The 15,142-nt window shown below is 40.5% G+C and overlaps 1 protein-coding gene across 1 annotated transcript in view; it reads right to left on the bottom strand.

Annotated features, from left to right (window-relative positions):
* Nucleotides 1-15,142, bottom strand: part of LOC144594849 (lysosome membrane protein 2-like) — a 32,291-nt gene continuing 17,149 nt past the window's right edge. Inside the window, exons 8-12 of the mRNA XM_078401763.1 lie at nucleotides 14,720-14,838; nucleotides 10,157-10,230; nucleotides 5,934-5,985; nucleotides 3,784-3,930; nucleotides 1-1,681 (exon numbers count right to left, since the gene is read on the bottom strand). Coding sequence (XP_078257889.1) covers nucleotides 1,640-1,681; nucleotides 3,784-3,930; nucleotides 5,934-5,985; nucleotides 10,157-10,230; nucleotides 14,720-14,838 — 434 coding nt within the window. The 3' untranslated portion in view covers nucleotides 1-1,639. The remainder of the gene's footprint in view (nucleotides 1,682-3,783; nucleotides 3,931-5,933; nucleotides 5,986-10,156; nucleotides 10,231-14,719; nucleotides 14,839-15,142) is intronic.

Below are 15,142 nucleotides of genomic sequence, written 5' to 3'. Positions count from 1 at the left end.
TTGAATAACAGATTTATTAATATTTTGTCAGTAACATTGAACAAGATGGACATTCTGTTGTGCCAAACATAGGTCCGCAGTTGGACACAAAAAGCTGGAGTAACTCAGCGGGACAGGCAGCATCTCTGGAGAGAAGGAATGGATGACTTTTCTGGTCGAGACTTCTTCAGACTGAAGAAGGTTCTCGACCCAAATGTCACCTATTCCTTCTCTCCAGAGATGCTGCCTGTCCCGCTGAGTTACTCCAGCTTTTTGTGTCTATCTTCGGTTTAAACCAGCATCTGCAGTTCCATCTTACACATTGGTCAGCAAATACATAAAATGCTAAAATAGCACGGTGGGTGTTGTTTATCTTTTTACATTTTCATTATAAAACTATACAGGAGTTTAATATTTAGCCACGAGTTCCAATGCACAGTATACAGGTGAAAGAAAGCATGGGGTCTTCAAATCAATGACACTAGAGGCTGCTTTCCCAGAAATTATTCATAATTTTGCCGTTGCTTTGTTCCGTATCTTTAGCCAGAAGCCAGACACAAATGGATGGATTCTGATGATAATTCAAGATTGCAAAATTATTAAAGGGCACCAACTTCATTATAAATTAGCCTGGTGGATCTCCCACTGGTTGCAAAGGTTATTTAATTAGTTTATTAGATGACCCTGAACCACAACATTTCTGGTCCACCACCATTCAATAATTGCATTTTCTGCCTTATTTAATTCAGCAATATTAGATCCATAACCCAAACAATAACACCAGTCATTAAAGGTGGCTGCATAATTGACATAATTTTCCTAAAACTCATTCCATCAAGTTAAAAAAAATGATATGGCAATGTGAGGCTGGAATACATTTAAAGGAATCATGTATACAGGATCTATGCAGAATTGATTAGAAGGGGAGTTTAGAAAAAAAATCACATTCAACCAATCTGTTCATGTGAGTGCAAAAGTCAGTTTTGCATTTACACCCATGAACAAACTAGAATTGTGGTGCTACTTAACTAATACCCAATATCACAAGTTGATTCTTTCCTCTAAAAAATGTCTCAGCAGTGTAGAATAAATAGAGTGCAATCAGGGCTGCATGTGTAGTTGGGGTGGGGTGAAGAAGAGCGATCGTGCAAATGAGAAAATGACAAACCAACTCACTCAGAATAGGAAGTTACCCAAGAACAGGAAGTTATCTCTTAAGAAGTTAAAAACGTTAAATTACCCAGTCCATTATATACAAAATGCAAGTTATTGGGGAAATCCCACAGGGTGCCATGCACAATATTTATACTAGAGCAACTTCATTATCATAAGTGATTGAGATTATAAGACTTAGTTACAAAAGGCTTCTATCTATATAATTTAGGCTTGGTAGTCAAGAATGGAGATGTGGTGCCCTGTCTCCTTTGAAATCATGGTAATCACATCATTATTGAAGCTTTAAAAACTCCATTTGATAACTAAACTTGCAAAATTGTGATTACTTTTAACACGTTGAATAATTAACATCAGTTACATCAAATTTCAGGGACCAGTTTGTTCCTAAGTCACAAAAACCTTTGTAACCATAGAAGATGTAGAAGGAAACCCAAAATAAACATGTTGCTTTGCTGTCACAGCTGAAGAGTTGCGGCATGGATACTTATGATGATTTCAAAAGTGGTGCTCTTTCCGCTTCTGTTCCCTGTTCAAAAACAAGTGCAACACTTCATCATTAAAGCATATAAAAAGGCCGCATTAAAAGTATCTCTAATGAGCAAGATAATCATTTCGTTTCATGCTTAAATATGGTTATTACTTCCTGCACAAAAGGATTTGGAGATAAATTTTAAACTGGAAGGGCGCTTGTATTTCTTCTGCCTAAAGGGAATCCGACTGGGTCTCTGGCTCTTCCCATTCCTGGATGTCAAAGGCTACTATACACTCACATGACCAACATCTGTTGATTAGGTGCAAAATAAACAATTTTCAACTTGATCATAATTTAACGTTACATACTGGAAATAAAAGAACAGGATTCCATGGTATTCAACACAACAGTTTTTAAAATCATATTCTTGAGTTACACCCGATTTTGTTGGCTTAGTTTTACCTAATATAGTTTTAAGATGGCCAAAATTGCCATCCAAATAATAGTAAGATTCAAATCTCATTTAGCAATAAGGATACATTAGATTTATTTTCATTAATAGATTAGCAATAACCTGAGGTAAAATTTATGAGTTACACTGGGATCAATTATAAGCCAGTCTCCTATGTTATAATGTGGACAGTATTCCAGATTAAACCACAACACTCTTCAATTGATTCTTTCTGTCTGTCTCTCTTCTTTCACCACCTACCGGTCTTTCTTGTCACCTACCTGGCAATCTCTTATTCCATTTCTCTCAGTCGCTTTTGCTTCCCTAATCCCAACTCCTACACCATCTGTAACCGTCACTTTGAAGACCCTCAAGTCTACACGACTCCATTCTCTGATTACTTTGAAGAGCTATGTGCTCCTTCCTTATGAGAAGCAATACTATCCATTTAAAACTGAGGTGAGATGGAACGTTTTCACCCAGAGAGTTGTGAATTTGTGGAATTCTCTGCCACAGAGAGCAGTAGAGGCCAAATCACTGGATGGATTTAAGAGAGATGTAGATAGAGCTCTAGGGGCTAGTGGAACCAAGGGATATCGGGAGAAGGCAGGCACAGGTTATTGATTGTGGATGATCAGCCATGATCACAATGAATGGCGGTGCTGGCTCGAAGGGCTAAATGGCCTCCTCCTGCACCTATTTTCTATGTTTCTAAGGACAAAATAGAAGACAAGCAGGAACATATTTAAGGAGATCCTTCACCATTCTCAAAGATGTGCTCCAATCCAAAACAAAGATTAAAAGGATAATTCGCTACATAGAGGTTTACATGCATTACCACAGATAACATATTAGTGAACCAATAGAAAACAGAGGTGGGATAAATGAGTCATTTTCAAGTCAGCAAACCACACTTCATGGGATGTCACCGGCATTAACATTGGGACCACCACTATTTACAACCTCTATAAGGACGAAACTGTGGCAACATTTCCTGATAATGGAAATATTATCATCTTTCTACTAATAACAAAGAACATCAAGGTAATGTTTAAACAAAGCAAACACTGCTGCAGAGAGACATGAAAATCATAAGAAACACAGGTTAACATGCAAGAAAAATAATAATCAGGGTGATAAAAGGAACATCAGTTTTAGTTGCAAAGGATATGGTGCATATGGTGCAGTAGGGAAATTATGGACATCAGTGAGATACGTTTGAGTTATGAACTCACTTTTGTTCTCCTTACTTGAAAAATAATATATTTGGACTCAAGTTCAGGAGGAAATTTACTAGGTTGATTCGCAAGTGGAATGGTTTCAGGTTAATGGCTGGTCATTAAATGTTGACCAATTCTTTCTCCACAGATGCTGCTTGATATGCATTGTTTGCATTACCCACGTAAAAGTTCTTCTGAAGAAATGTTGAAAAGTTGACCTATGGAGATTAAATGTGACCTTTCTGGGACATAGATTATAGAGGGGCTTAACAGGATGGATGCTGGGAGGATGCTTTCCCCCATGGGAGTCTAGAACTAGGAAGCATGGTTTTTAGATTCAAGGCAGAGTACGGGAAGATTTATTTTGCCGAATGCTTTGGGAATCTTTGAAATTCTCTAACAATAAACTTAATGAATGGCAGGGCAGGCTCAAAGAGCCACATGGCCTCATCAAGTTCCCATTTATTACACAATGCAATACTCACCTCGCGATTAGTGCATGCAAGTATGATGAAGATCAACCCAAAGAGAATCCCTAGACCCATCATCATAAATGGAATTGCAGTCACCACTTCTGTCTGCAGGATAATGGAATTCAACTTCGCAGCAGATGAGTCATCAATCAAAACGCTCTGTAGCAAGAAAGGTTCACAGGGGAAGATTAAACCAGTAACCACATATGGTAACAGACACAATACCATGTTCTCAACAGATCAAAACACCACCCTATTACCTATTCCCTTCCCACCATCCAGGAGCCCAAACAGTTGTTCTAAGTGAAGCAATCATTCATTTGAACTTCCTCCTATCGAGTGTAATGCATTCTTTATTCATAATGTAGTCTCCTTTGTAGTCAGTTCAGTCATTTCAAATTAGCCTTAGGATCATATGTAGGAAAATAACTGCAGATGCTGGTACAAATCGAAGGTATCACAAAAAGCTGGAGTAACTCAGCGGGTCAGGCAGCATCTCAGGAGAGAAGGAATGGATGACGTTTCGGGTCGAGACCCTTCTTCAGACTGATTTGTGATACCTTGTGATAGCCTTAGGATCATGTCACGGTCTTAACTACTTAAAAATAATGTAGTTTTGTTCATTTGCCAGGTTTTCAAATTTTATTAGTTCCTGTTAGATACTCAAAACCATTCCAGACAGCATTTTGTCCCAAATCGAATCACAATCGGTTATAATATTTAAGGTTACGAACTTCAAGACTTCTACACGATTATCCAAGGTCACACTGGGATGCGGAACTAAGTGTTGGTGTGCAGGTAGGGGTGCTGAGGACGATTTTTGCCAGAACTTTCCCTTCTAGTTTTAAATCATAGTTTTAAGATTAATCAATGGAAACAAACAACCCAAATAGAATTCCTATGTGGGAAATTTGATCAAGTTGACCGTTACCATTTCTAAGTTTAATCAGTCTAAAGGGCCTCAACCCAAAATGTCACCTATCCATGTTCTCCAGAGATGCGGCCTGACCTGTTGAGTTATTCCAGTGCATGTGTCCTTTTACTACTTTTAATATAGGCAGATTAGAATGATGGCTAATCCACAATTAATTTGAGCTAAAAAGCTGTTTTGATCAAAGTAAAAGTAAAAATGTATCAATACAGCAAAAAAGGCAGAAGTAACCTGTGACTGAATTTCTGGAATGATTTGCAATGATTTTGCTAAGTTTCTGTAATTAATTGCTTGCACGTCATTTCCTTTGAGCAGAATTCACTACACTCAACTAAACACCGACTTGCATGAAATTTTTTGCAAAGGTAACAATCAGTTAAAAATAGCATTATAGCCATAAAGAAAAATATTAGGAGTGATTTAAACAGATGATGTACAAGTGAGATCCCTATGGCTGAAGCTTTTGGGCAAGGGATACCAACACAGCAGGGCAACATAAGCAGCAATGGGTGAGCAGCTGATGGAAGGCTTATTGGGTGGGTTGTGGCAGCAAGAGACAGAGTCCGAGCATTAAGTCATGAAGCAGGGGCACATATATAAGTAATGTTATGGACCCAAAAGCCACAGTGATAGAAAGGGGTTTGGAATCATTCTTAAAATAGGTAGGGCACAATGAATACCAGCATGTTTGGGTTGGAGTTTGGGACTGGGGTTGGTCTGCACTGAAATCACTGACAAGGTTAAATATTTTATAATGGGAGAGAAGAGCGCATAAGTTTCAATCTACCTAACAATTGGAGGATATTGCATGTCATAAGACACATCCCAATGGCTATTCCCAGCCCCCCAAGGACTACATATGCAATTATCAAAGTGTTAAGCTTATAAATAGTACAAAGCAAATAGCACTTGCTAATTTTTACCAAGGTGATAACTGATGGGGAAAATCTCAAGTCTGTAGCTCTATAATTAGTTGTACCCAACTTACGGGGTAGTTTATTAGAGGGCAGTTAGGAAACAGTGACATGAGTAAATTGAGCAATAGAGCCATGAATGCAAACTGTGCCCCTTGCATTGAGAAAGAGGATTCTGCACAGAGGGATTCTGGGATCAGTGGCGATGGTGAAGGAAAGTTTTCTGGAAAGCTATACAGCCTCAGATGGTACCGTTGCAACAATATTTGCATCTTAGATACAAACAATTTCAGGCCAATAATTTGAAATGGCCTTACCTCATTCAGATACATTACAGGAAAGACCAGCGATTGAACATTCCCAGTCTGACTGTGGAAATAAAGTAGAATAGTTACGAAGTTGTAGATATTTCTCTTACATCTTCCACTCCAAGTTTCAGAAAGCCTCTGGTTGCCTATTGTGGGATAGGCAAACACCTATTGTGTTTATGATTGAAACCCATTGACACCTCTTTCTTGCAATAAATACTACTTTTTCCCTCCTTCAATTTTCCCTCTCCACTCACCTCATTCGATCATTCCTCAAATAAAATGTTCTAAATCTTGGCAGGTCTTCTCTGGAATGTCTCACATCCTTCCTACGATTAAATAATCGTATCCATCCTAACTAATCCTGCCCTCATTATCATTGCTCAGCCAATAAAGACAGCTTGAAAAATTGTTTACATTCAAACCATGTATATGGGGGGATCTTATTGAAACATATAAGATAATTAGGGGATTGGACACATTAGAGGCAGGAAACATGTTCCCAATGTTGGGGGAGTCCAGAACAAGGGGCCACAGTTTAAGAATAAGGGGTAGGCCATTTAGAACAGAGATGAGGAAGAACTTTTTCAGTCAGAGAGTGGTGAAGGTGTGGAATTCTCTGCCTCAGAAGGCAGTGGAGGCCAGTTCGTTTGATGCTTTCAAGAGAGAGCTGGATAGAGCTCTTAAGGATAGCGGAGTGAGGGGGTATGGGGAGAAGGCAGGAACGGGGTACTGATTGAGAGTGATCAGCCATGATCGCATTGAATGGCGGTGCTGGTTCGAAGGGCTGAATGGCCTACTGCACCTATTGTCTATAAACCACTTTATCGAATTTCCCGTCCACATTTCTTGAGCAATGGTCCTGTTTACCCTTCCACATGAGTTACTTATTGCAGAGTGTCTTGCTTTTTACCTTCCTCAAATGCTTCATCTCAACTCCTGAAAGAATTTCATCTGCCACTTACCCACTCACCTATCAAGAGTCATATATTAGATTAAATATTCAAAATTTTGTTTATCAGCACATTGATTAACCACGGTTCAAGGGTCAAAGACCTAAAATCAAAAAACATGCCAGCTACCAGATAGTTCGATTATTCAGGAATTGTGGCCAAACTGCATATAAAAAGGATGAAGGATCCAATGTATAAGGCAAGCGGGTATTAAAATATGACAATTTGAGACATTAATTTATTCTACAGATTGTTATAGAGGTTTAGAAAACTAGTCTGCCTTAGAAATTACAACCATTGATAAGAAAATGCTACATTAAAGGGGAGTGTAATCCTTATCATTTTGAAGAGCCACATAACCAATGTAAAAAATCCATCAGTTGGTACACCGCTGATATTAATATTATACTCAATATATCGAATGATCTATCAGGATAAAAGTTATTTACAGCATGGTAGTGAATGAAATGGTTTACATTTTCATGAAAAATGTTGCATCCAGAACTTTGATGTATAGTTTCAAAAAAAATGAATGCTAGTTCTTTACAGAGTTCATTTTATTTTAGAGATACAGCGCGGTAACAGGCCCTTCGGCCCACTGGGTTCGCTCCGACCAGTGATCCCCACATATTAACATTATCCTACACCCACTAGGGTCAATTTTTACATTTACCAAGCCAATTAACCTACATACCTGTACGTCTTTGGAGTGTGGGAGGAAACCGAAGATCTCGGAGAAAACCCACACAGGTCACGGGGAGAACGTACAAACTCCGTACAGACAGCACCTGTAGTCGGGAAAGAACCCAGGGCTCCAGCGCTGCAGTCGCTGTAAGGCAGCAACTCTACCGCTGCGCCACCATGAAACCAGGAAATATCACCACAGACACCAGGTGAATTACATTTTAAACAGAGGGTTCCATAAGAAATGTATCACAATGGCTCTAGGGATGAGGGAATTTAGCATCAAGGTTAGACTCCAGAAGCTGTGGTTGGTCTTTCTACAGCATTGAGATTTGAGGTGTATAAGATCGTAACAAGTTTCTTTGGGTAAATAAAAGAAAACCAATGCCTTTCGCGGCTGATTCAAGGAGCGGGGAAATACAGATTGGGAATGATGAACAAAATTATAACAGTAGAGGGAAAAACCTGATCATGCAGTAAATGGCAATGCTCTGGAACATTCAACCTGCAACAGTGGTTGAAACAAAAATAAAATCAGGGTTTTTAAAAGAAATTGACAGGCCCTTAAAAAAATATTGATTTACAGAATAGGCAGGGGTAGGAAGGGAACCAAATGGATTGTTCGACAAAGAAGCCAGGACAAATTCTGATAACCTCCATCCATACCGTACAGTTCTCTGCCATGTAGTTGATAAAATTGCATTTTATGAAATAAGGTCAATTTAAAATCAATAAATCTTGTTAACCAAAAATAATAAAGGCAATTGAGGGAAAAAAGAACAAATGTGTGAAGTTAGATCAATCACAATCCCATTAATTGGCAAAAACGAGCAAATGGTAGACAGACTCCTGTTACCAAAACAAAAAGAGAGGTTGGTAGAAAAGCAAAATGTAGTTTATCCAAGATGGCAGACACATGTTGAGCAATACGGTTCCCATACAACTGCTGCCTTTCTTTATTGTGGCGAAAGTTTGAAGTTTTACAAATTCATTATAAGCACCCCCGGTATTAAAATCAAAATGTTTCCTCTCGACTATAAAGGCCAACATTATAGAAACATAGAAAATAGGTGCAGGAGGAGGCCATTTGGCCCTTTGAGCCAGCACCGCCATACATTTTGATCATGGCTGATCATCCACAATCAATAACCTGTGCCCAACTTCTCCCCGTATCTCTTGATTCCATTAGCCCCCAGAGCTCTATCTAACTCTCTCTTAAATTCATAGTGATTTGGCCTTCACTTCCCTCTGTGGCAGAAAATTCCACAAATTCACAACTCTCTGGGTGAAAAAGTTCCTTCTCACCTCAGTTTTAAATGGCCTCCCCTTTATTCCAAGACTGTGGCTCCTGGTTCTGGACTTCCCCAACATTGGGAACATTTTTCCTGCATCTAGCTTCTCCAGTCCTTTATAATTTTATATGTCTCTATAAGATCCCCTCTCATCCTTCTAAACTCTAGTGCTCTGCTTGTTTCTGTTGCAGCTCTGACATGTCCATACTCTCCTTCCGAGTGCCCTTCCTGCAACCACTCCCCTCCCATCCATGATGAATGGCAGTCATCAACTCAACACACCCTTCTCATTTCTGACACACAGTTCAAACAAAAAAGCCAATAAACATGATGAGCTGATTAAGCATTTTCCCCATCCGCCAACTTTATTCCTATCAGTTAGATGCAGCACAGCTGGTAGAACCCCAACTTCAGTAATAGATTGTGGGTCAAATTCCACTCTGGACAACAGAAGAAAACAAAAATCTATGTTAGCATTCCAATAAAGTACCAAAAAAACTTTGCACTGTCGCTGATGCCATCTTTCAAAAATAGATAAAGATGGTGCCCAAAGTTTAGGACAAAGAGTATAGCTAAATCATTAACAATAGTAAACAATGCAGGATAGTGAGACCGTTACAATCTACTGAAGTTTTCAGTACAAAGAGGGACGTTTCAGTGCCCGGTGCGGCTCGGCCGCTGGACTTAACATCGCCCGGTGCGGCCGCGGGACGTTTCGGTGCCCAGGGCGGCTCGGCCGCGGGGCCTTCCATCCCCTTGCGGGGGCTGTGCGTGTCGTTTGCCTCGGTAGGGGTCGAGCTGCCTGTCCGTGGGTGCGGGGGGAAGAGAGGGGAAGTTTTGTTGCCTCCATCACAGTGAGGGGGTGTTTGGAGTCACTGTGATGGATGTTTGTGTTGGGGTCGGGTGTCCTGTGTTCTTTTCTTTTTTGCTGTGTTTTGTGTGACTGCTGAAATTTCGTTCGGTGTAAAAAGCCAAGTGACAATAAAGTGTTGTTATGTTATGTTATGTTATGTTGGTTTCAAAATAAGCTTCTAAAGCTTTGATGAAAACGGTAACTGAGAAAACCTTCAAAACCTGATTCACAATAAAACTGATGCAAACATAAGCTTTCCCTTTTGTAAATTCCTCTTGCAGGTTTATGGAAACAAACAGAAAGCAAAACCCATCTCTAATTGTTAGGAATCAAATTTCATCAATTCTGTTTTTGCAGAAGCAAAAGGGAAATAAATATGTTGATAGTTATTTTCCACAAAACCTTCATCTCCAAACCAGCATGCTTCACAACATTTCAAAGTTTACTTACCGAAATTCGATCACTTGTTCAACATAAACATTGATCTGAACTCGTTTTGCAGCCCTTACGAGGAGTCCTGTGAGCTAAATAGTAAAAGTAATAATTGAAACATGCATTTACTCAGATGTACAGTTTAACTCTTGACCGGCACTGTTCAAATTACAAATTACATTTCTTCACTATGTGTAACTTTATGAAAGGACATTTCCTCACCATTTGCTTTGCTTTCAATATTCCATAATCAATAATACCATGGTTAATCCCCCTCACCTCTTTCCATCAGCAATTTTACATTGCGTAGGAAAGAACTGAAGATGCTGGTTTAAATCGAAGGCAGACACAAAATCTGGAGCAACACAATGGCCGGGCAGCATCACTGGAGAGAAGGAATGGGTGACGTTTCGGGTCTGAAGAAAGGTCTCGACCCGAAACGTCACCTATTCCTTCTCTCCAGCAATTTTATATTTTCAGTTTAATAAAACAGTTTTGGTCATCCCATTACAGGGAAGAAGTGGTGGCTTTAGAGAGAGTGCAGGTAGTTTTCCAGAATGCTGCCTGCATTTGGCCACCGTGAGACGTTAGTTAGACTTGGATTGTTTTCTCTGGAACTTCAGAGATTGAGGGGAGGCTTGATAGAAGGATGTAAACTTATGAGGCATAGATAGACAATCAGAACCTTTTTCCCCAAGGTGGAAATGTCCAACACTAGAGAGCAAAGCCAAAAGGTGAGAGGGGGAAGTTTAATGCAGGGCAAGTTTTGTTTTTAACGGATGCAAAATTGGGATAACATAGAACTAGTGCGAAAGGTTGATCGATGCTCACCATGGACTCGGTGGGATGAAGGACCTATTTCCACGTTGTATCTCGAAATTAAACCTGAATCCACTTCAATTTGCCTTTTGCCACAACACGTCAAAGCAGATGCTATCTCACTGGCTCTCTATTTTGTTCTGGACTATCTGAACAATAGGAACATAAGCGTCAGGCCTATCAACAAAAGCTCGGCGTTAAACACCATCACCCCTTCTAAACTAATCAACAAGCTCCAAGACCTGGACCTCTCTACTTCCCTTTGTAACCGGATCCCCGACTTCTTCAATCAGTGCTGATCAATAACAACATCTCCTGCTCAGTGACCAGCACCACAGGTACACCTCAGTTTCTTGCTAAGCCCATTCCTCTACTACTTACACCCACGACTGTGACCAAGCACAGCTCTAATGGCATCCACAGATTCATCAACGAGGATCATGGGTGGTGCTAACTCAGCATACAGGAAAGATAAAGAACATCTGGTTGAGGGTGTTGCAACCTTTTGTCCAATGTACAAAAAACACAGAACTAATCGCTGACTTCATTAAAGTGAAGGCCAGAGACCGCATGCCAGTTTTAATTGGTGGGGTGTTGGAGAAAGTTAGCAGCTTCAACTTCCTTGGTGTTAACATCTGAGATGACCAGGCATGGTCCCTGTACAAAGATGTAATCATGAATTAGGCATGCCAGCGATTCCACTTTCTTAGAAGCAAAAAGAGATACTGCATGTCACTAAATACTTTAACAAACTTATAGGCAATCAACAACGAGGGGACATAGATACAGGGTAAGGGGAGGGAGGTTTCGGGGGGATGTGAGAAAGAACTTTTTCACCCAGAGGGTGGTTGGAGTCTGGAACTCACTGCCTGGGGTGGTGGTGGAGGCGGGAACACTCACAACGTTTAAGAGGCATTTGGATGGGCACTTGAAATGCTACAACATTCAGGGCTACGGTCCAAATGCGGGAAAATGGGATTAAAATTAGACTGTGTTTGGTAACGGGCGGCGCGGACACGATGGGCCGAAGGGCCTCTTTCTGTGCTGTAGGACTCTCTCTCTATGACTTATACAGACATACCATATAAAGTATGCTGACTAGTTGCACCATGGCCAGATTCAATGCGGAGGAACACAAGTGGGTGCAGAGAGGGTACCGCACACACAGCCCTCCCCACATTGAAAGCATCTACATGATGCACCGCCTCAAGATGGCATATCCACCAATCAAGGATCCCCAGAATCCAGGCTATGCCCTCTTCTTACTTCTACCATCTGGAAGAAAGTACAGAAGCCTGAACACCCTCACCACAGCATTCATTGTCAGCTACTTTTCTACAAACACCCAATTCTTCAACTGTCCTGCACAATCCTAATACTTTACTAAAGGAACACCATGGGCTAGCTCTTATCATGGACTAGTTTTCCAATTGTGTTTTCGAACTCATCTTTTTCTTTTCACCCTGTCTTAAAGTCAAGGAGCTATACAGCACGGCAACAGGGTCTTCAGCCTATTTTGTCCATGGCCACCAAGTGGCATACTAGTCTAATCCCATTTGCCCGCATGTGGCCCATAGCTCTCAAACCCCTTCCTGTCCATTTCTGTCCAAATGCCTTTTGGGATCATAGTTGTATCCAGTTCTATAGTTTCCTCTGGCAACTCATAACAGCTACAAACTACCGATGGATAAGATTGCCCCGAAGATTCCCTCGTAAATCTCTCCCCTCCAACCTTAAGCCAATGCCCTCTAGTTTTAGATTCTTCTTCCCTGGGGAAAAAATATTCACTTTATCCATGCCCCTCATGAGACTGTGCACCTCAATAGCGACTCCTCTCAGCCTTCTGCCCTTCAAAGAAAAAAATCCCAGCCTTTCCAACTTTTCCCTATAATACACGTTCACAAGCGCAGGTAACATCCTGGTGAATCTCTTCTGCAGCTATTCCAACTTGATGAAGTTCTTCCTATAATCCGAGTGATCAGAACTGCATACAGTACTCAGTCTCACCAACTCACTAGTTTAATTTAGAGATATAGTGCGGAAACAGGCCCTTCGGCCCACCAAGTCCGTGCCGACAAACGATCCCTGCACACTTACACTATCCTACACACACTAGGGACAATTTTCCCGGAGAAAACCCACGCAAGTCACTGGGAGAACATACAAACTCCGTGCAGACAGCACCCGTAGTCAGGATAGGACCCGGGACTCTTGGGTTGTAAGGCAGCAACTGTCCCGCTCACCACCGTGCCGCCCAAATCTTGTACAATTATGTATAGTTTATAATTGTGTTGTCTGAGTCTACATGCCTGTGATGATGCTATGAGCAAAACTTTTGTTGTAACTACCTCAGATCACTTGCACATATCACAATATACTTGAATCGACTCAAAATGAATACTAAAATTGCAACCATCCAGAATGTTTAAACTATATTGAATTGCAGTTCCAACTGTTACCAGGTGGTGGCATCAGACAGCCACCATTAAAATAAGATATCTTAAATTGCAAACCAAGTACATGAAGTATAATTATTCTTGAAAATATAGAGTCAAATGTGATTGCAAATCTATTGATATAGAATAACTAAAGAAACTAAAGAGGGGGGATCTTATAGAAACTTACAAAATTCTTAAGGGGTTGGACAGGCTAGATGCAGGAAGATTGTTCCCGATGTTGGGGAAGTCCAGAACAAGGAGTCACAGTTTAAGGATAAGGGGGAAGTCTTTTAGGACCGAGATGAGAAAGTTTTTTTTCACACAGAGAGTGGTGAATCTGTGGAATTCTCTGCCACAGAAGGTAGTTGAGGCCAGTTCAATGGCTATATTTAAGAGGGAGTTAGATGTGGCCCTTGTGGCTAAAGGGATCGGGGGTATGGAGAGAAGGCAGGTACGGGATACTGAGTTGGATGATCAGCCATGATCATATTGAATGGCGGTGCAGGTTCGAAGGGCCGAATGGCCTACTCCTGCACCTATTTTTTATATTTCTATAAATTACTCAATTATTTTTCTCTTCAAATTACAGATTGTAGTTTATAGAATGAAAAGTGGTGGAGCTGGTAGAGCTGCTGTATTAGTGCCAGAGAGCCAGGTTTGATTAGTTTAGTTTATTTATCATTCCACTCCTTACAGATCACGCAACGAATGGGACGAAACAGAGGGCCATAGTGCAATACAAATGCAAAACATTTAGACAGGGGATGACAATGCAGTACAATACGATACAGTACAATACAATTAGACAGTGCATTACAATACATATAGACAGGGGATTAAAGCATGTAAACGGTAAAAGGTAAAGCATTTAACCTAGAATTTAAAGCATGTAAATGGTGAATTTAAAACCATCAATGAGAGCAGGTAAATTATTAATTGCACATTAAATGAGATAAAAGGCCTCATCCTTGGGTTCTGTCTGCGTGGTTTGCACATTCCTCATGACCATGTAGGTTTCCTCAGGATGCTCTGGTTTCATCCCACACCGTAAAGACATGTGGATCTGTAGGTTAATTGGCCCATCAATTGCCCCGAGTGTGTAGTGTGTGCATGAAAGTGTGATAACAAAGTACTAGAGTGAACGGGTGATCAATGGTCAGCATGGACTCAGTGGGCTGAAGGGCCAGTTTCCAAGCCGTTTCTTTCAAACACTTTATTAATTATACACTATTTGCTTCATACAATGCCATCATTCTAGCTACACTAGATACTGCGCATAGACCCATGCTTTACTCAAGTTTTTTAAAATAAAGACTATACTTACAGGATTTATGTCCAAATAAGTTTCATGGTTGATTTTATTTGGATGCATTCCTTCAATATCATCAATATATTTTGGATCTGCCTGGTAAAAATGTGGAGAAGATAGAATAATAGGAGCACCTGTGCAAAGGAGAAAAAAAACAATTGAGTCCTGACAAGGAAGTGTATTTGTGTAGGAAAGAACTGCAGATGCTGGTTTAAATCGAAGGTAGACACAAAATGCTGGAGTAACTCAGCATATCTGGAGAGAAAGGAATGGGTGATGTTTAGGGTCGAGACCCTTCTTCAGACTGATGTCAGGGGAGTGGACGTTTCGGCTCAAGACTCTTCTTCAAATTGATAGGGGAGTGTATTTTGTAGACAGGATAAAATACTGTGCACATATACATTCCAGTATAAAATTTCTGTTGCTTTACTTGTGGAA

Source organism: Rhinoraja longicauda, chromosome 1, assembly GCF_053455715.1.
Source record: "Rhinoraja longicauda isolate Sanriku21f chromosome 1, sRhiLon1.1, whole genome shotgun sequence".
Taxonomy (NCBI): Eukaryota; Metazoa; Chordata; class Chondrichthyes; order Rajiformes; family Arhynchobatidae; genus Rhinoraja; species Rhinoraja longicauda.
This window is presented reverse-complemented; position numbering and strand designations above follow the sequence as displayed.